Source organism: Perca flavescens, chromosome 7, assembly GCF_004354835.1.
Source record: "Perca flavescens isolate YP-PL-M2 chromosome 7, PFLA_1.0, whole genome shotgun sequence".
Lineage (NCBI taxonomy): Eukaryota > Metazoa > Chordata > Actinopteri > Perciformes > Percidae > Perca > Perca flavescens.
The window spans coordinates 29,592,500-29,616,966 of NC_041337.1; the positions used below are offsets into that span (position 1 = coordinate 29,592,500).

The 24,467-nt window shown below is 41.1% G+C and overlaps 1 protein-coding gene across 3 annotated transcripts in view; it reads left to right on the forward strand.

The window, feature by feature from the left end:
- Positions 1–24,467, forward strand: part of LOC114558410 (plexin-A1) — a 295,347-nt gene that overhangs the window by 263,552 nt on the left and 7,328 nt on the right. For all 3 annotated transcript variants that reach the window (XM_028582404.1, XM_028582402.1, XM_028582403.1), the window contains exons 23-32: positions 4,470–4,567; positions 5,621–5,779; positions 7,493–7,559; positions 14,881–15,027; positions 15,601–15,760; positions 17,055–17,158; positions 17,253–17,349; positions 19,589–19,779; positions 22,248–22,417; positions 23,289–23,501. In XM_028582404.1, the coding sequence (XP_028438205.1) occupies positions 4,470–4,567; positions 5,621–5,779; positions 7,493–7,559; positions 14,881–15,027; positions 15,601–15,760; positions 17,055–17,158; positions 17,253–17,349; positions 19,589–19,779; positions 22,248–22,417; positions 23,289–23,501 (1,406 nt within the window). The remainder of the gene's footprint in view (positions 1–4,469; positions 4,568–5,620; positions 5,780–7,492; positions 7,560–14,880; positions 15,028–15,600; positions 15,761–17,054; positions 17,159–17,252; positions 17,350–19,588; positions 19,780–22,247; positions 22,418–23,288; positions 23,502–24,467) is intronic.

Here is a 24,467-nt window from a genome sequence, read left to right on the forward strand (position 1 = left end):
GGACCCTTTTTTCCGCCGTCAAACTAGCAAAAGTGGATTTGGACACGCCCTAAACGTTCCTGCGCCATGCGCTTCACGCCGTGCGCTTATATCGTTAAAATAGGGCCCATAAACTAACGTCAGAGGTAAAAAAAATAAATAAAAAGGTAACACACTTTGTATTTAATGGCATGAAAATGTCCTTCCGGCTTTACTGGTCAATCCCTTGTAGCCATTATCCCATTACAGGTTTCATCAAAAACAGGCCTCTCCAAATGACTGAGATGTGAGGCAAGAGGAACTCCAGACATGCTTCACCTTTAAGCAGTCATATAACTTATATTTGACCTACTTTGGGTTGACGTATCCAGCTTGTCTCAAGGAATGCAAAAGACCTTTCAAGTTCCTTATTATCATTAGTTTGATGTCATAGGACACACGCTCACCACATTCCCTTGACGTACGGAAGTAGAGTTTAAAAGTGAGGAGAAAATGACACAAAAGATAAAGGTATGTTAAAAAAAATGCAAGGCAAAAGATGAAGGGAAAGAGGATTAGAGCAGAGAGGGAGAAATTAGATGCAGGGTTACTAGGAGTCTTGCTTGCATTATACATCACTGTTGAGTTATTAATTAAGCCAGTACATGCATCCACCTTGCCAGCACAGCTGAAAGGAGATAGTGCACTCGATTTATAAAGATATTTTACCATTGAGACCAAGGGAAGTACAATTAATAGTGTGTCAACATAAACTACTCTCCTCCAAAGCTCGGAACCAGAGAGCCAAGTTTGTAATCAGCAGTATCATTAAGATGGAGAATCTGGTGCGGCTCCATTGCCGTTGATTGGACCACTGACTTTTTGGAGTCAAGGAATAATTTGTTTGACCTTTTATAGCTTTATTTAAATGTTCTAATCCAGAAAGTAGATTTATATTCATTGAAGAAGAAGAAAGCCCTCTGGGTGGTCTCATAGCTTCCTTTTTTTTTTTAAGATAATTTTTTGGGGCACTTCCGCCTTTAATGGACAGAACAGCTAGGTGAGAAAGGGGAGAGAGAGGTGGAAGACATACAACCCAGCAACATAGCTTCCTTTTTTTATTCATTTTAGTAATTCATCCTCTTTTACTTTTGGCTAGAAGGAACAGTAGTGATTACTTAAATACAACAGAATTATCCATGGATATAGAAAAAGCCCATTGTGGCTTCCAGCAGAGACTATAACGCTATAACTAATATAGTTCAAACTATTAAGCAAAATCTGAAAGAATAAAGTGTAGTTAGAAAAGTCTTGACCAACAGGAATGTAGCGGGAATGTAAATCCACTTAAACGTCATATTTCCCCTCTTCTATATTTGGTTAACCGCTTTTGCAGATCCGCATAAAGCTTTATGACATAATTCAATAGCATTTTATTTCATTAGGTTTGGCTTTCAAAATGTATAAAGTCATAAATAACAAAATCTCATTTAATAAGGTTCTGCAGTCACCTTTTATTGTCTGAGACCCCAGAAGCCCTGTTTTCATGTTTTCACTTTTAGCCTAATAAATGTTCGCAACCTGATCATGAGATAGCAGCATTACATATGAAATGTTGATTAAATGTGTAGCCAACTTTTTACATCTTATTTATATAACTTGTTCTGAATATTAAAGGTCCCATGACATGGTGCTTTTTGGATGCTTTTATATTAATGATATAAGGTGCGAGATTAATTGGGAAACTCCTGCAATTAATTTAATTGAAAGTGTTTTATTTGTAAGGACACATGTACAATATTAAACATAAATGTTACCATTTGATAGAGAGAGTTAGCCTAAATCAAATTTCCATCTGCTGTCTCCTGGCAGGTCACAATTAAACTATACACACAGTGACCAAACACATCTACGCAAAAACAAGACAGGACACATAATAAAAAAATATGAGTCCCAGCAATGCACCGTGAAATTGTGATTGGCATTTTTCCCTATTTTCTGATCGTTTATATACTAAACAATGAATCAAAAAAATAATCATCAACAAGTAACTGTAGCGGCCGCCCTAGTTTTACTGTCCTCAACAGCTTTAGAGAGGGGCACATGCTTTCTTAAACTCGGTGCTCGGTGGTAGCTTTTGCTCACTTCTTCGCAAAAGCAAGTCATGCTTGGTGTCTCGCATGAATATGCCCAGCCAGCAGGTTTCATCAACCGGTCAGCTTAAGAGATCCTAAAATATCATATTTTTGCACTTTTGGGCTTTTTTTTTAAATCAGCAAATCAAAATAAAGACTAGAAACGTGACACTGAGGTTAAGATGTCCCCTGATATGAATACAGTGCGCCTTTAATTTGAGGTGGCAGGAAGGCAGAGAAGTAAAGGGATCTTACGTATTTTATGTGTCTAGACTTCCTTCCCCTTCCTTCTGTATTTCCCCCAGGGGTTGCCGGTGTAATCCGATGGCCTGTGTAAACCAACGCTCCTAGCTTTATTGCTCTGTGTGACTGCTTTCTTCCCTAAGCTAGACAGCCACACCACACACCGGTTATGTTCACACACACACACACGCTCGCGCACACACACCCACACTACATGCAGTAAATGTACAGACGTACACCGTCTTGCAGTTAACTGGATGTACGTGTACCCTTCTTAACGCTCTCTTTGAAATTCGGTAAATACTCTGCATGTGCAGTACGTACATGCACCTCCATCTGTCTCTCTTTCTTCTTTTCTCTTGCTCTCACACTTCTTTTTACACACACACACACACACACATCACTCTCAGCATCTGCCCTGGAGGCCTGAGAATCTCATTTAGCACTTTACAGAGAGGCCCAGACACTTTATTATAGCACATCGAAAAGAAAAAAAAAAGAATAGATGTTACACTGGTACAAAAGGATGACGAGAGAGAGAGAGAGAGAGAGAGAGAGAGAGAGGGGAAACGATGTGTGTTTGTGTGTGTATGTGTTGGAGAGACACAAAGACAAAGAGCAGGAGAAATTAAAATGGGAGAAAACCCAATGATGTGAAACAGTCAACAATAAGTGCGAGGGAGAGAATTAGAACGGTGAGGAAGACAGAGCGAGTGAGCGACAGAGAGGCGTCTTCAGGGGGTTTAGTGTGTTGTTGATGAGTAGTGACAGGTGCCAGCCAGTGGAACAAGCAGGGTGCACCTCTGTCACCAAGCCTGACACACGCACGCACGCACACATACGCGCACACACACACATGCACACACACACACTCACACACACACACACACGCACACACACGCACACACACACACACACACATAAAATCCTGCTATGCCCTGACTCTTCTTCCCTCCTCTACAGCTCTTCCTCCCATCTCTGTGTGACAGAGGAATCTCTCTCATGCTGCGTTGGTTCAGGCCAGTCGGATTGGACTTTGGCTTTTTTATCTGTTCAGGGAACTTTCAAAAAATATCTCCAGTTCCAAGTGACAGCGGGTCCTTGAAGCGTTATTAAAATATTCAGTTAAAGGGCTTTCAAGGAATATAACTGATTCAGCAAAGTGGTGAATGTGGCTGGAAGAGTAGGAATTTTCTTTGAGGCCTGAGCGATCAGTATGGGACATTTACATGCATTATTGTAGAAGACCATATGACAAATATTAACAAACGAAAGATTAAAAGCTAAAGTCATAAACAAAAGACAATGCGTGAGTAAACAGGGAGCCCAGACTGCTAAAGTGCAGGTGCAACTCGGTCAGGACCGATGATTAAAATTCTTGTTGTATCAGTATTAAGCTGGAGGAGGCTTTGACCCATCCACCCCCTGATGTCAAGAAGACTATTAGGTCCAATTGTCTGCAAAAATGATTTGGAGAGCGACATCTGAGAAACACTTAGAAAGCAGCACACAGCAGTGCAGCTGGGGAGAGAGTAGCCAATCAGGCTTACCTTGCTGTTTACAAACCAATATCAGCTCATATGGTGAAAAAGAAACGTTCAGGGTTCAGAATCTCCTTCCCTCAGAGTAAGTCATAGTTTTATTTATCTACTGTTAACGGACATTCACTGTCACAGGGCAAAAAGTGAAGAAGACTTAAAGCCTCCCCAGTTTTATGACATTTACATTCCCTAAAATGCTTTAAATAATAAGTTGATAAGGCTTTTTGGCAAAAAAAGAGATGTACTTATCTGTAGAACAATATGTGACTAGTAAGTATTTTTCATTGAAACGTTTAACTACTGGACACAAGATGTCTCCTACTTCACTGAAAAGTCCATTCTCGGTGGATGTGACCTGGAAGTCTTCCACATCACACTTGCATGTTGCATACTGAACTATGATGCGCTTGCAAACTGCTTCACACTTTTACATAAACGTCTTAAAATCTGATTTTGGGTGAGTTATTTGTGGGGATTGTAAAAGGCATTTTTTTTCAACAATACAAAAATGCTCCTCAATAAAGAACAGACATATTTGTACACAGAAATGAATCTCTGTTGTAACTCGTCTGTCTCTGTGTCTTTTCTTCAGGTCCAGGCAAATGTTGAGAAGGCACTGACGCTGTTTGGCCAGCTGCTGACGAAGAAGCACTTCCTGTTGACGTTCATACGAACTCTGGAGGCACAGAGGTCTTTATATATTTATTGTTCAGATATACTGTACATTTTGTTATTGTTTTTAGTGAATTAGCGTTTTTTTCAAAAGGCGATTTCTACTATTTAATAAGCAATGTCTACTAGTTTAAAAAAAAACGTATAATATATAAAAGCAAAACTGAAGCTTGCAATATCATTTAAGAGCTTTAGCATTCCCGCACATGATCTTTCCAGCCATGGGAACAGGGTCATGTGAATACTGCATGCTTGATGCTTCATTTTGATCAAATAAAAAATGCATTTTTGTTTTTTTCTCGGCACCCGGCAGAGGGTGCGTCATGGTGTTTGGTGTTTTAAGCCCCCAAACTCGTCTTCCAGGCAGCGCTGCCTGGAAGGCGCAAGGGTTATGGTTAGGGTTAGGGTTAGGTGCCTTTAAGTCAACGGGTTGCAGCTCTGCCTTGAAGTCGACAGTGGGGGCTTAAATCACCATCGAGCATGCGCCCCAAAATGCATAAAAAAGGCCAACAAATAATCTTAAAGAGAAATTTCATGGTGGAAAAAAGGATTATTGGTCTTTGGAAATTGTGTTTTCATCACCTTTTTAATTTGACAAATATGATATGAAAAGCCGTGCTGTGCATTTGATTAGGACAGCAAAGGCAAGTTGAGTGAAAACATTTTTAGCAGCTTTAAAATTACCTTAAAGCGTGCGCCTGGGTAGCTCACCTGGTAAAGCGTGCGCCCATATGAAGAGGTTTACTCTTCGATGCAGCAGCCACAGGTTCGACTCCGACCTGCAGCCCTTTCCTTCGTGTCCTCAGCTGTCCTATAAATATAAAGGCCTAAATTGGCCAAAAAATAATCTTTAAAAAACAAAGTACTTTACCATAAAGCACTTTTCTAAATGGTTCATGGCAAAACCGAGATAGACACCATTTGGTTAGGATTAAATGTGCATTAATATTTAAGCGAGCTGTTACATATATTTTGAGGAACTGCTTCCAATGTGACTCAACAAAAGCTTGAAAAGCCATTCTTTAAATATTAATATTGAATTTTACTGTGCATGTTGCAATGTATTTCCAGATCATTCTCAATGCGGGACCGAGGCAATGTGGCCTCGCTGATCATGACGGCCTTGCAGGGGGAGATGGAGTACGCCACCGGAGTCCTGAAACAGCTGCTGTCCGACCTGATAGACAGAAACCTGGAGAGCAAAAACCATCCCAAGCTGCTGTTAAGGAGGTGAGGAAGATGTGGAGAGATGTGGAAGAAAATATAGACTACGCTGTCAAACACCAAACAGGAATTTAGCGGAATCAACCAATCTTTTATATTATTAACCCAATGTAAATATATTTAAGTTTTACTAAACGTTAGTTCATTTATCTTCAGAACTAAACATGTAGACGTATAAAAATATGAACAAGAGTTGTTCTAACTGGAAGTCTTTTTACTTAAAATGGGTTGAATGACCATACCGTTTACTGAACTCATCAAATTAGGAAAGAGGATTGGCATAACAGACTACTTCCCAGCATGCATTGTTTGTAGGTGAAACCTCTATTGCTCTAAGACCAGTGGTGTAGTCTACGTGATACGCAGGTCTACGCTGTATACCCACTAAGAAAGCTCCAGGATTTCCATATACCCACTTAAAAGTGCCTAATGACACGCAAAAAAATTCTTTCCATTATATTTTTGATATATTTTGAATCGTCATCTGTGTTTTTCTTCTTCCCATAGGCTAAATAAAGGTATTTCCACTGTGAATTGGTACATAAAAGTGTATATAAAATACAGGAAATGAAGTCGTTGATGCTCAAAACTTCCCTGGGGGAGGACACCCCCCCCTCCTCAAAAAAAAAAGAAGCAGATTATGGCCAATATATACTGTATATGCACTACAGTATACCCACTACAATACATTTGACTACACCACTGTCTAAGACTCTTTTTTTTGAGTTTGAAGAAAACACACATTATAGTATGGAAACCGTGTCTTCAATATGTGGTAAGATCTAGTTGTTTCCTCTGATAATAATATGTGAACTGCAACGTGGGTTAGCAAATGTAAAGTGCACAGCAGGTCAGCTAAACATGAACGTTCCAATAATAAATGAATTATGAATGAATATTTATTTGGGTCACTCCATTTTGCCTTTTTTTGTAAAAATAAATAAATTTAAATGATACTTTTACATCTAGAGGGGTGTAAAAAAAATCCATCAAATGCCACTGCTCACAGCTCATGACCACACTTAGGCCAAATAAATGTCTGTTAAGTCACTATCTATCGCCAAATAAGTTACCCATGGCCCGCTGATAAAAAGACAATATTGGCAATATTACCAACTGGGCGTCTGTAGCGACACACGCTTCCAACCCGTTCCTCACTCCGAACTCGTAAAAAACGTACGTTTGGACAGTGGCTGTCAGCGTCTGAAGCGACGCGCCAGGGAGAGCAGCAGCTACACGGGGTTTGACGATGACGTAACACTAAGAGCGACTACGGTAGCGAGTTTGCGAATTTGCGTAGGGAGGTTGGTTGGGGTGGTGGATGGGTCAAACACCACAGGACTTTCACCCAGGAGACCAGGGATTGTGTCCCGCGTGTCACATTTCCTAAACCCAACTGTCCCATTCTTCTTTTCCTAAACCCAACCGCCCTGTTCTTCCCACGTGTCATGGAAACGTAAGCCCACCCACAACCTTTTCTTTAACATAACTGCGTCAAAAGTGACTCTAAAGGAGACTTTTAGTGTCAATAACAACGACAAAGGCACCTGACCAAGCGTCGGTATTTTACACGATGGGAGTGAGAATCTGTCGGCTCTTCGGATCACTGGGAAGTGAGATCCAAAAAAACACACCTGCAATGACCGCTAATAGGTGTCGCCAAAACGAGGACGAAACAGAGATCTTCGAGGTTTTTTCAAATTGCGTTGTGTTTTTCAGAACGGAGTCTGTCGCTGAGAAGATGCTGACCAACTGGTTCACATTCCTCTTGTATAAGTTCCTCAAGGTAAGCCAAACCACGAGGCATGAGCCTCTAACATCTCTTATCCTCCAATCTGTTTATTCTTTCAAACACTGATAATAGTCTCTAAAGTGGATTTATACGTAAATCCACTTTAGATGACCCTGTAACATTTTAAATATGTTACAGGGTTTCATTAAACGCCCCTGGCTTATATTATTTCCCAGTTACAAATTTAATCTCACCGTGGTTATTAAAAGGGTTTTCCCTTTTTAGCTTTGTGTTCAGCGGAGTGTACAAACAGTAGATCATCAAATCTTCCCAGCACCGCGCGTTTCTTCTCTCCTCTGTTGTTTTATTGTCCTTCTTTTAGTCCACAGATCCTCTCCCCTCTCATAATTTCACTCTTGCAGCCGACACGTCCCCCTTCGCTGATCTCCATGACGTTCTTTTAGCTCACATCTTCTCTTCCTCGGATCTCTCTTTCATCTGTGTAGTTTCTGTTGCCGTCGTTCCTCTGTCAGTCTCCTCTCTGCCTTGAGGTCATTTGCCTCACCAGGGGGGGCGATGGGGCTCCCTCTTTTCTCCCATCCTAGCCGTCCCCCATCCCCTCTGCCTGTCCTCACAGTTACAGAGCCTGCTTTAAAGAAAGCCAAAGGCAGAAAATATTTTCTGGTGTTTTGCTCACTCTTCTCAGTTCCTCTCCTCTCCTCTCCTCTCCTCTCCCTTCCTCTCCTCTCCTCTCCTCTCCTCTCCTCTCCTCTCCTCTCCTCTCCTCTCCTCTCCTCTCAAACTACAATTACCTCCACCAGGGAGGTTATGTTTTCGATTAGGTTTTGTTTGTTTGTTGGTTGGTTTGTCTGTCTGTTAGCAGGGGTTACGGAAAAACTACAGGCCCGATTTCCATGAAACTTGGTGGAAGGGTGTAGCATGGGCCAGGGAAGAAGTCATTACATTGCTGGGAGCAGATTTGAATCGCAGGGCAGATACACAAAAATGATTTTTCACTTCCGTTAATATTTCGAGATAGGGCATTTGGCCTTTGGTGGAAGTCTGCGCTCTCAGTAGTTACAAATTGTAAAATTGTCATTACATGCCGTATTTAATCCTAATCACATTCTGACTGCAGTACGATATTACAGTCACATAGTCAGCCAAACATGTAGAGAGTTGAGTACTTTTAGGGGAAAACTGTGTAAAGGCGCTGACACACCAACCCCATAATCGGCCGTTGGACAGTCTGGCGAGGTCGGTGACTCGAGTCTGTTCGGTGTGTCCCGTGTCGTCGTCCGTCTGGGGAGCTGTCGCCGTTCATTTTGGCCGACGTGACGTGTTCAGTCGGAGACAGGGCAGTCGGGACTCACCCGGGAATGGCGAGCGGAATGAGCGTGACTAGAGTCTCTCAAAATCTGATGAAAATCTTTTAAACTGACCTTTGTCGATCTGAAATGAAGGCAGATTCAGCCGCTGTACGGCCTATTTCTCGCTTAAAATGTTTTCAGAAACACGTTTCAGTGAACTATTTTAGTACAATATGAGATCGTATTCTGAACGGCCGCCATGACAGTCTGGCTTTGAATTTCCGGAGAAAACAAACCCATGTGGCGCGTTCGTCCAATCAGCTGCCGGTTTTCATTTTTTGGGCAACAATACAGATTAGCGCCGCCTGTTGTTACGGAGACGTATTACGTCTCGTCTCTTTGGTGTGTTCTTTGGCACTTTTTGGACCAACTCCGGGAGACTGATCAGTCCAACTGGCTTTTCTGCCGATGGTTGGCCGGCTGGTTGGTTTGTAACTGCCATCAGATGGCATTAAATTGGATGTCATTCTTTCATTCTGATTATATATTGTATAGATAATTTGCTCATAGTGAATGCATGTATTTTGTGCTCAAAATGCACCTAAACCAGTTAACTTTTCTATTTCTTTAAAAAAAAACAATACCCCCACAATATCCCTGTGCATTGCTGTTTTTCCAGTGATAGCGATGAATCTGAGCCAACTGCTCTCTCAGTACAGCAAGAGACATCATTATATCCCTGAAGTGTAAATGTCGGCATGCAATTAGGGAGCTTTAATGAAGCCACTATGTGGAGTGAAGGCAAATATCGTGGACAAGCATGCAGCGGCCGAGCGAGGGAGGCGAAAGCCGAAGCGGAATCATAACGGCGTGATTGTGTGCTCGCTTTGTCTCGTTAGCAGCTGCCCACCTAATTGGCCCAGATGCTAACGAGGTTCTCGTTAAGCGGCGGAATGAGGAAGGGAAGAGAGAAAGGGGAATGGTTGGTGGGAGAGTCTGAGAGGAAGGGGTTAGATGTGGGAAGTAGAAAAGAGGGGGACATGACAATTAGGAGTTAAAAAAGGAAAGAAAGCGGAGGAGAGACAGGAAGGAGGTAAAAGATAAAGGGTAAAAGTTAGAGCACTACTCTAACTTTTACCCTTTATCTTTTACCTCCTCTACTTTAACGTAGGAGAGAGAAATGAGAAGGGGGGGGGGTTCAAGTAATGTTAGGGTGTAAATACATTTTTAAAACTGATAGAAAAGGGCGCCTGGGTAGCTCATCTGGTAGATCGCGCGCCCATATATAGAAGTTTACTCCTTGATTCAGCGGCTGCCGGTTTGACTCCGACCTGTGTCTCTTTGCTGCATGTCATTTCCCCATCTCTCTCCCCCCTTCTCCCCCCTTCATACTGTACAAAAATACCCCCAAAAAATTATGTAATTTGTCTCTTTTCAGATTGTTTAATTGCAATACTTTTAGGGACTTTAAGATTAAAAACTTAAGTGATTTTTTTTATGAATTATTTTTGGCCATTTGGAGGCCACAGAAACAATACTGACATTACTTGTTAGCAAACAGTTGCTTATGTAATCCAACTCCTGGAGGAAATGTCTGTCTCTTTAGCTGCTAAGTGCTTCACTGTGTTCACCAGCCGGTCACTAACTTTGTCCGTCTGCCAACTGGAGGAGGGCAAGTCACACACAGTCGGTTTTTAGAGCATTTAGCCAAAAACGACCCCTATAAGAGCGTTGAGATTAAACCCAAAACAGTATAGTTACGGCCTGGAAATCCAAAGTGTTCTGAAGGATGCCTCAAAGCCCCATAGAGCTGAGGGGAACTGCAAAGTTGAATGCTAATTATCTGTGAGTTTGATTGTTATTATTGTAATCTTAATTATAGCCTTTGTACATTTTTAGTAGGCTACTTTTTTTTTTTTTCAGTAATTGACGTGAAAAAAAAGAAAGAAGTAAAGACTAGCTAAGAGCGTTTCATGAATTCTTTGGAATCAGTGTATAATTTACTGGCTTAAGCTGTTTTAGCTCATTAAAACCAATAGTTTAGCATCATATACATCTTATACATTGGCAACATATACAGAATTAAAAGTACCGTAGCTACATGAAGAACATGAGAATATTGAATTTGCAAATGTGAAAGAGAGAGATTAAGAAATAGAGAAGGAAAATGCAACAACAGTAAGAGGTTAAGGATTGGTGTATTACAGGGGAGAGAAAGGGCGGAAAAAGGAAGGATTTGTGTGTGTTAGAAAGAAAGGGCGAGTGTGCTTGAAGGTGCAACAGATACATTAGTACTTTCCCCAGTTCTCTTCTGACCTCGTGCATTTTCAACACACACACATACACAGTCTGAAGTATCTCCCTGAGCACTGCACGGTCAATCATTAAACTCTCGTCAGGATGAGTATTGGTGATGTGTCCTCTCTCTCCCCTCTAAACTGCTGCTATTTCAGTCTGGAGTGTTTTCCTTGAAGTCAAGTGATGACTAATGACACTATTGATTGGCAAGTGTCTTTGATGGCGCGGAGTGTGGGAAACATATTTATAACATCTGTGTCTGGTGGTCGCATGAGCTCTGTAATGTAGACAATGGGAAAGAACTGAAAAGATTGATGTAGCGCTGCTTTAAGTCCGAGACCAAGATCACTTCACAAAATGCTTACGCTCAAATACCATCGCTGTACAGAAATTCCTTTTTTTGGCTGTACATATTCAAATCTGTCAATTTTTTTATAACGCTTTCCGTCTGCATCTTACAGGCTGGATTCTGACTCCCAGGGTCGGCCTGGAAATTTCCATATCTGCCTTTTAGGATCTGATAATAATATCAGCAATTTGTTTGACCTGTCGCTTCACCTGATAACCTGATGACACAACGGTTTCATGCTAATACCGCTGAGAGAGAGAGAGAGAGAGAGAGAGAGAGAGAGAGAGAGAGAGAGAGAGAGAGAATAATGAAAAATGTTATACCGGTGTGGGTGGATTTTGGGAATGGTCAGGAGATGGATCAGAAAATATCCAACCATGAGTAAAAGATAAGCAGGATAGAGAACTTTAAAGGTCCAGTGTGTAACATGTTTAGTTGTTCATTATCAAAATCAGTGTCATCCGTTCACAAACTTGTCCTTTTTCATGAATATTTACCTCCACCATCAATTCCAAGTATTCCTTTTGGCTTGAAATTTTACATTTGCATTTGCATGAACTGGGGTAGACGCTCCATATTCACGCGCCATCTTGAAATACGTTAGCCGGTAAGGGACATACAGGACATACTGCTCCGCCTTTTGGGTTTTCACTGTCACATGACAAACTCACAGGTGCTGCTAATGCTGCTAATGGGTATCGTCGCTTCCCGGCCCCGGAAAGTTTGAAGAAGGAAACATGGAGGACCACACGTATTCAAAATCCAAATTTCAGGAACCGGAGTCTTCTTCTTCGTCCGGAAAAAGAAAAAGGATATTGAAAAGAGCAAGAGACCGGCTTATTGAAGCGTGAAGGCTACTGTAGCTGTTATACGTACTTTGAACTGCATGGTGCGAAAGAGTTGATTGCGATATATGATCTCAACGCTAGATGGGAGAAGTTCCAACACATTGGACCTTTAAATTACGTTATCTCAATCAGTACTTTTCAAAGACTTAAAGTGTTCATATTATGCTCATTTTCAGGTTCATAATTGTATTTCGAGGTTGTACCAGAATAGGTTTACATGGTTTAATTTTCAAAAAACACCATATTTTTGTTGTACTGCATATTGCTGCAGCTCCTCTTTTCACCCCGTGTGTTGAGCTCTCTGTTTTAGCTACAGAGTGAGGCATCACACTTCTGTACCATCTTTGTTGGGAGTCGCACATGCGCAGCAAGTACTGCTAGCTAGTCAGTTGCAGAGCATGAGGGAGTGCCATGCTAGCAGCTAGGTGAAAATTATAACGTGTGTTTCAAAGTAACGCACGTTTGTCACGGAAGTAAAGGCTGGACTACAATAGAGCTGTTTGGGGCAGTTTGTGAACAGTGTTCTGTTGGAGATGGTAAGTCCCTTTGGGTGGACTTTGGGCTTTTTCACTTTGTAAATGTAAAACGTGCACAGAAAAGATATATAACACCATAAAGGAAAGGGAAGAAGCCAAAAAGCATAACATGGACACTTTAAATAATCCAATCTATAACTGCATTAACTTATATTAATCATTAGTCTCCATTTGCAGGTGTTGTGTCTGATTGGAATAGAAACCTGCTTACTTTTTGGACCATTAGTGAACTACTGCTCTGTGGTTTCGTTTTTTGCACGCCAAGAGAGAAAGTAGAATCTTGTCACCATGCATGTCAAACTACATTTTGCACACATAACTCACAGAAAGCATGTTATGAATTCCATTACTTATAGCTAGTTTGACTAAGTGGAACTTGCTGCCCCTAGACACAGATGGGTATATTTGGTGAGGATTCGTGGCCCTTCCTTAGGCTCTAAACAGTCAAATTGCATTTGTCATCTTTTAAGAAAGGACCGGTTTTGTGCCAGTAAAATGCAAGAGCACAGCTGAAGAGTGCATGTTTGGTCTCATGCAACATGTGCAATGTGATTGAAGCAGCCAGTAATGCTTTAAAGTGTAACTCTCGCCAAAATGCATCCTAGGGTCTTTTTGTGAATTTACCCGAGTCAAACTTTCGATTAAATGCATATTTAGGACGGAATTGCCACTTTTAAGATTTACCGTATTTTCAGAGTTTACTAAAAAAGAAAGGTATTGAACAACTTACCGCAGCTGTTGTTGTTTCCGGCCACTACCACCTTGGCAGTCAAAACGAGTTGATTTCTGAATGCGAATGAACGGACTCCATATGAGGCTCCTTTTTCAACTACAAGGTCAATATTGTTTTTCAATAATAACAAAACAAGAAATAATCATTGCATTAATATGTAACTAAGCTTTAGGAGCTTTCCATCTTTACTCTCCTCCCTGTTACGTTGCATTCGGAAATTGATTGTTTTGGACTGATAAAATGGCTGCGGCTGGAAACAACAAGAGCTACGGTGAGTTATTTAAAACTGTTGTTTTTAGTAAATCTGTGTACACAAACAATGTTGTCAATGCTTTCGTTAAGGTGTAGAGCCCCTGGTGATACTTTGAGCAAAGTTTCATGTTGTCGAGCCTTTTAAGTGTTTTAAAAACAGCTATTTTGAGGCTAGCATAAAAGTGCCCCTATCACTCCCATTCAAAAGGCCATTTGACCAAAAAACGAAAATACGGTAAATCTTAAAAGTGGCGATTCAGTTCTAAATATGCTTTTAAACAAATGTTTGACTCCGGTACATTCACAAAAAGACCCTAGGTTGCATTTTGGCGAGAGTTACGCTTTAAGTAAGCTGCTACATGTATATATTATTTGACTTGACATCATTTAGTCATTTATCTTTTTGGTTGCTATTTATATATATTTTTTCTCACATACAGCCTTCTTCTTGTGGGATAAATGCATGCCTGCAAAAAAGTTTCTCTTCAACCAATATTCCAAGTTCAGTAGCAGAAAGCACTTTTCTTCTCTGCTCTTCATTACTTTCCAGACACGCTCGACTTACGTCAAAACAGCCCCGTTATTAGCCCTTATTTAACGACACTCTTTGCACATCAGATGTACTGGGCTTTCAGCATTTACATCTGCTTCCAAATTCTACACTAAATTGAGAAATCTTGCGCCCCTGACACTAATTTGCAACATCCTTAGATATCCCCCAGAGCTGTCAGCAAAGCAGATATAAATGCTTTCATCAACTGGCTTTTGAGTTGAATCACTGTGTTACTAATTGGATGGCTGCACTGTATTTTAACCCCTCTTAGGGATTGTGTGATGATTCATGGGATAACAAAGGAAATTAATACCTGTGCAACATTGCGTTTTTTTCAGGATCTTCTCTCACTTTGCTTTTTTTTCACGAACTACTGGACACCTGTTCCCCCTTTAGGCCTCTAACAGTTATTCAAATGAAAGAATATGGGAAACGAAAATCACTCTTTGGTTGAACTGCTGGCAACTCCTCTCTTGTCTGTCTGCTCCCTCACCAGGAGTGTGCCGGGGAGCCTTTGTTCATGCTTTACTGTGCCATCAAGCAGCAGATGGAAAAGGGACCCATAGACGCCATCACAGGAGAGGCCCGCTACTCCCTCAGTGAGGATAAACTCATCAGGCAACAGATTGACTACAAAACACTGGTCAGTAAACACATTGTGTCTTGAGGCTTTCCTCTGAATCACTTGATGAGTTGTTAAGCTTCAGTCACTTTTGACGATGACAATTTTAAAGGAAGCTCTTAACTAATCAGCAGCTGAAATGTGGTGGCCAACAGTTGCTTAATTGGTCAGAAAGTCAACTGTGGGGAAGGATTACTTCCAGGGTAAACATGGCGCTTCAGCATCGGATGTGTTGGGAGGGAGAACGTGAACTAATTGCCCAGCGTTCTCTCTCCAAACAAAGCACTTCAGGTTTGGATTGGAAACATTCAGACTCGTCTGCTACAGTTGTTTTTGGTCTGCACCCATGTGCGAATGCTGAGTTATTATAGCCCTGAACAAACTGAACGGACTAGGAAAATGTCCAGGTTTTAAAAACAGCTGCTGCAAACAAACTAGGTGTGAAAACGCTGTCATGTACATTCAAATGCACCTAACCAATCATCCAAACATCTCACTAGTTGGCAACGTTTTTGCAGTGTCTCTGCCTAAAGGCTAAATTGTTGTGTCTGTTTTTCATTTCCCTTTGTTTCCACCTGTTTTTTTTTCCACCAGACGTTGCACTGTGTAAACCCAGAGAATGAGAACGCCCAAGAGGTGACGGTCAAGTGTCTGAACTGTGACACCATCACTCAGGTCAAAGAGAAGCTGCTCGATGCAGTGTACAAGGGCAGCCCCTATTCACAAAGGCCCAAGGCTTCTGATATGGACCTGGGTAAGACAACACAACACTGTACATGCATGCACGTTCTAACCGTATGAGACAGATGTAATTACTGGCCAAGATGGCGGTCCAAAGGCATGCTTATGTGAACTGCTCCATGCCGTAGATGTGTCTTGCAAACTTAGTTCCACACTGTACACTACAACTCCCCTAAAAATCTAATTACAACTCAAACTTCTCCGCCTCTACTCCTTACCTATTGAAGTGTACGTGACATTGTCTTGACATTGGCGATTTTTTTTTTTGCTTGTTTTGTTCTAGAAGGCACAATTATGTTAATTTATTGAGAAAAGGGGCAAACAACTGAAGCTGCAATAAACACTATAGACTGGGACCAGAATCAATTAATATTTGAAATAAGCACGCATTAATTAATTTTGGCTGTTGGCATGTTGGCTGTGTGGAGGCATCGCAAACAACCTGTAAACAGAACATTCACACATTATCCTCCTTTGCTCATTATACATATCCTGCAGACAAGGTGCAATAGAAGCATTAATTTGGAGTCGTGTTTGTATCCACCTGGTGAATGTACTGTACATCCAATATTTCCTCTCCTTTTAGCTCTGTTTTGGTCTCCGTCAGCTTCCAAGGGAAATATCTGGCTTTTTAGCTGCTAAATGCTCCACATGTTAGCTATCAAGTAGCTTCCTTTTCTGTGTGCCTTTTGGTGCTGGGCAGGTAGTGTACAGTGTTTTATTTTTTTTTTCTTCCAGAGCTTTAATAATTGTGATCATATTAGCTGGGGTTGACAGGAGTGTTGAGAGTGATCCCAAACAGTAAAGTTGTGGGCCCTAAAACCCAAACAATGAGCTGAAAGATTCTAAAACGCTCCGTAGAGCTGAGTGGAACAGCAGAGCTGGGTGATAACTATTTGTACGTTTGCCGATAAAAGAAAATATTGACATGTGCAGCTTTAAGTGACTACATATAATTTACTTTCTCAAAAAAGTGGAGAAGTAAAGTGGGAAACTCACTGACATCCCTGATCCCTACGCAGCATACAAGAAATGTGCTGCAAATAGACAAAACACAAGCCAGTACAGAAACATGGCAAGTTGTGCACAGTGCACGTTTCTGATATTTTCTTCAGTAACCTGAGCAAAGGTGTTTTTTTCCCCACAGGGATCAAGACTTAATTCATGAAAAGTGAGGGAACACGATTAGCATTTACAAACAACTAAAATGATATCTGACTGCACTGCAAGACCAAAAGAAACACCAACACACTCAGAGTACTTGTGTAGTGTTCTTTGCTCTAAACCTCTGTTCCCTCTTCCTGAAGAATGGCGTCAAGGCCGGATGGCCAGAATCATTCTACAGGATGAAGACGTCACAACTAAGATCGACAATGACTGGAAACGCCTCAACACACTGGCTCACTATCAGGTACACAAGCACCGACGTGCACACAAAACAAGCACAAGCAACAGCTGGGTTGGATTTACCCAGTGAATATTTTGGTGTGTGTCTTGGTGTGCAGGTAACAGATGGCTCGGTGATCGCCCTGGTGCCAAAGCAGAACTCTGCCTATAACATTTCCAACTCCTCCACCTTCACCAAGAGCCTCAGCAGATACGGTACGACTCCCATTCCCCTTTTGAATTGACCCTATTTAAATCATTCTGTCAATGATTCCCATCCCTCTAACTGCCTACACCCCCCCCCCCCCCCCCCCCAACACACATAAACACACACACACACACACACGCACGCACGCACGCACACACACACGCACACACCCTTTCACTCTTTCATTCCCTCTTTCTCTTGTTTATCGTGGCCATGATTGGGCTCCATTCTTTGTGAATGGCAATCCTTTTTATCCATTGCTATCTGCCCAGGCCAAGGCTATTCCACAGCTATTTCCAAACAGCTCGTGAATGACAGGCATTAAAGTAGACACCTCGATCCCCAGCTGACAGAGTGAAAGAGAGAGTGCACCTGGCAGTCAGCGATAGACAGAGGCCTGGCATCAATATGGTATACTTCACTGGAGAATTAAACTATTTAGAAGATAAATCACTCTGCAGTAAAAGACTGGACCCTTGTCCGATAACAAAAATGGGTAGTGACCCTCAGGCATGCATGGCTCGGGACTGATCTAGACTCACAGCAACCTGGATTTTCACTAAAAGCACCCATATAAATCGTATGAAATCCTGTTTGTGTGTGGATAATATGCAAATAGACATAACACTTTGGGGGTAGCATTGTTGCCTCTATTTGGCACTGTAGAGATAGAGAGGGAACATAGGTAGAGAGAGGGTATGACATGCATCACAAGCTTCTTCGGCTGTAAGAAAGTCATTTGGAATCATGTTGCAGTTATGCTTTGCCTACCTGATACCCACAACATAGACATGCCTCTTTATCAGAGTTTTTATACATTGATGGCAGATTCCAATAACAATTGTGTTACCTGAAATGAACAGGAGAGTGAGAGCTCTGCTACTAAATCTAACCCAGTCATCAAATATAGACGTGCTGGTCTACTATAAGTAGTGGTGCGTGGGTGCGTGGGTGCATGCTTGCGTGCGTGTGTATTTTGTGTTTCTACTATAACATGTTAATATGAGTTTTTCTAATACTGCCCATGGCTGCTGCACCTGTATTCACCCTCTGTTGGAGCGCCTGTCTCTTTAAGCAATTATAAATATTGGTTATAGCCACTCTCAAATACCTCGGATTTTGTAGTAAGAAGTTTAGTTTAGTATTGATTTAGAGGTGCCTGAATAAATGTATCACACAACACCTACAATGTTTGAGTGCTGGATTTGTGGAGAGAAATGTAACTGGGGAAAATTCTTTCTGAAATCAAAGTTTTTTTTTTTTTTTTTTTTTTGAGTCATCTCACTCTAAAAAAACGTGTCTTTCCATCTTCATATTTGCCTTTAATTGCGATCATGTGGATCTGTTTGTGCTCGTGCTTGTGTGTGTGCGTGTGCGTTTGTGTGTGTGTGTGTGTGTGTGTGTGTGTGTGTGTGTGTGTGGGTGGGTGGGTGTGTGTGTGTGTGTGGGTGTTTATGAGCACAGGTAAATGTTGGCCACCAGTGGCCATGATGGGTTTGAAATCAAACCCACTCAGCACCCCGCCGGCAAGAGCAACAACAGCACTAGACACCACCTCACTCAGCCTCTTTCACTTTTCTATCCCATGCTCTCCCATTACTCTCCATTTCACCCCTCTCTCTCCTGACCTTCTTTGACTATCTGTCCATTTCACCCACCCACCCACCCACCCACCCCCTTTTCCTGCCATCTCCTCTCCATCCTTTCACCAAACATAACGGGATTGCAACATGCATCAGCAACTCTCAACTATCTCTCCACTTCTTCTATTCATTCCATATGCCTTCTTCCCCAGGAGCAACAGCTAGTTAGGAGATAGTTCTCTCCTCCCCCATGTGCACATCACCTGCCTGGTTGCTTTTCCCCTCTCCATACTAAATGGAAAAGTCGTAGATATGCATCTTCTTGCTTCGCTCTAATCAACTTTGACACTCACGCCATGAATAATGAAGCAGACATAGATGCTGGGGAAAAGGGGAGGGGGAGTGTGAGTCACAGTCTGTAAAAGAGTTTTGGGTGTTTATTGGTCGATTACCTGTCAGGTAATGAGATTCTACATGTTTTTACATCTACTGTATAACCTGTGAGAAGGATAAGAATAGGCTGCAATATTTGCTGGTTTTTCAAACTCTAAAAATGGGCTCTAATAAGGGAAATCAGCCTTTTTTTATTTACTGAATCACAAAGTTTATAACAAAAGCTGACATAGTTCTTCCACATAATTCTTTTTTGTGTTTGTGGCTTTAGAGAGTATGCTGAGGACAGCCAGTAGTCCAGATAGCCTACGATCCCGAACACCCATGATCACCCCTGACCTGGAGAGTGGAACCAAATTGTGGCATCTGGTGAAGAACCACGACCACTCGGACCAAAGGGAGGGCGACCGAGGCAGCAAGATGGTCTCTGAGATCTACCTGACCAGGCTGCTAGCTACAAAAGTAAGACAAAAGGAGTAAACTACACACCAGTGTTTTAAGAGTTTATTCCAGTCATTGTGAAAAAATATCCAACACTGCACTTTGGGGACCATTGGGGAACAGTAAAACTCACCACTGAAACTCAGACTAATGGAATATTTACAACATTATTATCTCTTTAAGACAAAGGGATCCACCTTACCTATTTGATGGGAGAGGAAACTACTAGTACACAAAGTTTGCAGGTCTAAAGGAGTCATATACTGTATTGAATCACATCTTCACAATTCAAGGCATTTCTATGTCAAATAATGGTACAAACATTTTACATTTACATGTATTTATTATACTTTTGTCCAAAGTGATAAGGAGCACATAGGAGAATAGTTTGGATTGAGATTTCCTAAAACAAAATGAGTTGAAATTGCTGCCGTGCAAGTGGCCACTCTATAGTGACTTGAACTTGGAAGCAGCAAGAAGGAGCCAGTTTAGGGCGATGAAAAGTGAAGTGACACAAGCTGTTTTTGGCTGGTTAAAGACCAGATATGGTGCCGCATTTCAAACCATTTGCAGAGTTTTTAGTGTGCGTGTTGGCAGCCCTGCCAGCATGGCGTTACAGTAGACAGGACTGGCTGAGATCACAAGGAGTTCAGTCTTGAAAAGATTGATCAGAAGGGGATGTTTCATCATCCATATTGAGGTATCAGTGAGCCAGGCTGAGATCCACGCTAACATAGTGGGGTGGTCTGACAGCATGGACAGATAGAGCTGGGTATTAGCATCACAGCATTGGTAAAGAAAAAACATGTGAGCGGATAATCAGACCAAGGGTGGTGGCATATATTGAGAAGGGAAGAGGACCAAGCACTGATCCTTGCGGTACCCCTGTGGAAAGAAAGTGAAGCTTTGCCCTATCACTAACAGTTTGAATGGAATGACCACTCTTTAAATCATACTGGTTTAGTTTGTGGGAGGAAATCTGAGACTTGAACTAAACCTGCTTACTGTACAACTTCAGGATAGGAAAGGTATAAAAAGTATAAACAGACCCATAACATTTCCATACAACTTGGATCCTTGCCTATCATTCCTTTACGCCTTCAGTGTCTCTCAGTTCATCGTCTCTATCCTAGATGTAAGAGGGGGAGAGAAATATAGCAATGGGCAGCAGTTACAAGTGGGCCGGTTTTTCAATTTCCAGTAGTTATAAGAAAAAACTGATTAATAAAAGTTGGGCATGTGGTGCAGATACAGGAGGTGTCAGGAGACAGGTAATTTGTTGAGGGATTAAAGAGGCCATACATGATGAAAAAACAGAGGCAAATGCAATTGAGAAGCTCATCTTGTCCCTGTCTCTCCATGGCTGTCTTTCTGCGTCTGTCTGCCCGGCCGTCTCATCTATGCAGATTTCAGTACTTTGATCCGCGACTGGGAAAGAATTCATTCCTGTTCCTTTTCGCAATGGCTGACTAAATACCATCCCCATACATTTCCTCAGTAATAGATTCTGCCAGATGGAGAAGTCTCGGAAACAAATGTGTCGTTAAGGAAATTCATTTAGCTACATTTGATATGATTATGTTGAAGCATTGTCATTGGAGGAATGCGCCATCCAAATCCGAGAGCTGGGGTTCCTGTTTGTGATTCTGCAGATCGAGACAGTCACAAAGCGTGGGTTATAACTGTGATTCCCACTGGGGCCATTCATACTAAAAATGCACACACTTATGGCCCATTCAGGTGCTGCGGATACAAGTGGCTGGAAATTGTACATATATTCTGTCACAGTGGAACTATGTTTATTGCCATTCTCTAAAGTACCTTCTCTTTGAGATTTCATAAGATGTTCTTCTTCTACAGTAATTAACAGGTAGATTTAAACAATATTTTTCAAGTGTTTTTGAGGATGATCATGAGTACCAGCACAAGAATGCTTAACAAGAGTGATCCAAATCAATTTAAGGAATAAAACAATAAACCCTCTTAAAAAAAAAGGTCAAAGGGATTTGCCATAATAAGGCAATATCACTGGAAAAAAAATGGCAATAGGAATCAGAGACAAACAACTGTACCTGCAAAATGCTTGTCAGTCATAAGATTCCAACGTCTACAGTACTTCTATATAGCAATTTTAAATATTAAGACCACTAATGTGTGCACAAAAGTCAATTACATTGGTATGGTGTTACATACAGTGCAATGTATAATGACCATCTCATGCTGGTTATATAACATGTCAACTTGTATTCAAGGTTTAATTAATACATCCATAAAAACAAGTGCTGCCATCCAAACCAACCAAACTTGATCACCAAAACATAGCATATAAATGTCCATAGAATACATTCATAGATGAAAACAACACTAAACTCGTTTCCATGTTAAAACAGCTAAGAGAACCATTCACACAACAACATAAAAACCAACTAAAACTTAAATAAATCCTTACAAATGTCTTGTTTTCTCTCTATCCTCGTCTTTCCATTCAGGGTACGCTACAGAAGTTTGTGGATGACCTGTTTGAGACTATCTTCAGCACGGCCCACAGAGGTAGCGCACTGCCGCTGGCCATCAAGTACATGTTCGACTTCCTGGACGAGCAGGCCGACAAACACTCCATCACAGACTACGACGTACGACATACCTGGAAGAGCAACTGGTAAATGAGAGAGTTCAAGTAATTACCATGGATGTTATTGGAACTGGCTACTGTTCCAAGATGGCAACCCCGTTCAGTCCAATAAAAAATCCATCTCCAGCACATAAAGATCTTCAAGTTTGGCCTCATGACATTTGCATTAGAGTCTCTCCCTAAACATTGGTAGATATTTGGTGGCTTTTAAATATGTGTATTTTAGTCATTTATTTAAGCAAACACGTCAAACATTGCCTGGTTCAAGCTTCTCAAATGTGTGGAGGTGTTGGTTTACTTTGTCTTATGTAAAAGTTAATGAATATCTTTAGGTTTTGGAGTGTTTGTCAGAAATAAAGAGCATGTGATGACATTACTAATTTCTGACTTTTTTGAACAAACAAATAACTGATTGTTCAAGGAAAAACCAAGATACATGCCTATTTGCAGCCCTGAGAGAGTACATTTTGAATGTTTTTGATAATTTTTCTGATCCAGATAATGTTATATACTCTCTGGAAAGTGAATATCTTTGTGAACTACACTGCAGAAAAACGTATTGCATTAAATCAATAAATCCAGGTCTGCAAAATTCATAAATCATTTAAACAGTTGCTGTGTCTCATGCTTGGTCATAATTTACTGGATGATTTAATAACATCTTCAGACTGGCATTGCAATATTTTTTCCATAAATTATTTATTTGCGTTTATTTCATTAAAATTTTATATTTGCACAGAATTTAGGTGAACTTCTTTATAAAGTTGTGACCAATTTCACACTACCTGTAAGCTGCTACATTGCCTAAGGGGCCATGGGGCTTACTGAGCAAGATTACTATATAAACCATTAGGAAAAAATTTGTTTATAAAGTGTCTATTCTGTGTTCCGGCTACAGTCTTCCTCTGCGGTTCTGGGTGAACGTCATCAAGAACCCCCAGTTTGTATTTGACATCCATAAGAACAGTATCACGGACGCCTGTCTGTCTGTGGTGGCCCAGACCTTCATGGACTCCTGTTCAACGTCAGAACACAAACTAGGAAAAGACTCACCTTCAAATAAGCTACTCTACGCTAAAGACATCCCCAACTACAAGAACTGGGTGGAAAGGTAAGTCCAAGTTCAACGCAGACAAATTCAAATCAATATTAAACTAGAAAAAGAAAAAAAAGAAATAAATGCTAATTGGAAAAGATCCATATGAGTTGTTGGAAGCTGGGAAGATTGACTAATTAGTAAAGTTGTTGAAAAATGAGGTGGAGAGATTGAAGTTAATTACACTTATAAACTACTAAGCTAAAAGCAACTGTGAGATAGTGAGAACATAACAGGTTGAACTTTTCTTTTCTGCTACTAGCATTTGAAGCATTTTTTACTGGACTCAGAGTACACAGTTCGATTAAATGAGTGCAAAGAAAGCATATACTGTAATTACAGCTTGATCCAGGCTCATAAATATGAAATACAGTGTACACAAGATTACAGAATATCTGTAATACCATGTGACATTTTAAACTCGCCATGTGAATTCAGGTCCAAGAAAAAGGCTAGCTGAAAAAAATGTGCTCTGGTTCACCCTCATCTTTTATTGAGCTCCAGAATGTTTAACTAAACTCAAGATAAGTTATGCACCGCCGATGCTTGTCCACAATCATTGTTTCTGCTGAGTGTGGAAGAGTCCAATAGTCTCTAAGTAGCTTTGGCAATGTGAATTACAGCTCCTCCCGCAGCTTGTATTGATGTTTTAAGAGTTGATGAAAGAGGCAGGATTTTTGTCTCATACCCAGATTGCCATGAACAGACAATATAAACTGCTAGCGATAAAAATGATGTATAAAACTAAATTATTGGATTCAACTATGTTAGTTAAAAAGTCAATTATATGGCCGCTGTGCATTCTCCCCTCCCTCTGGCTGCTGCAGGACTCAGACAATTATCCTGGTCCAAGGCCCATTTCTTTATTTTGACACACTGTACATAAATGTGCTACAGTTAGTCCTAACGCTTGCCGGGAGTATTTGAAAGCAGTATGAGATAAGAATTTATAGGTGATGGTTAATTAGGTGCAGTTAAACC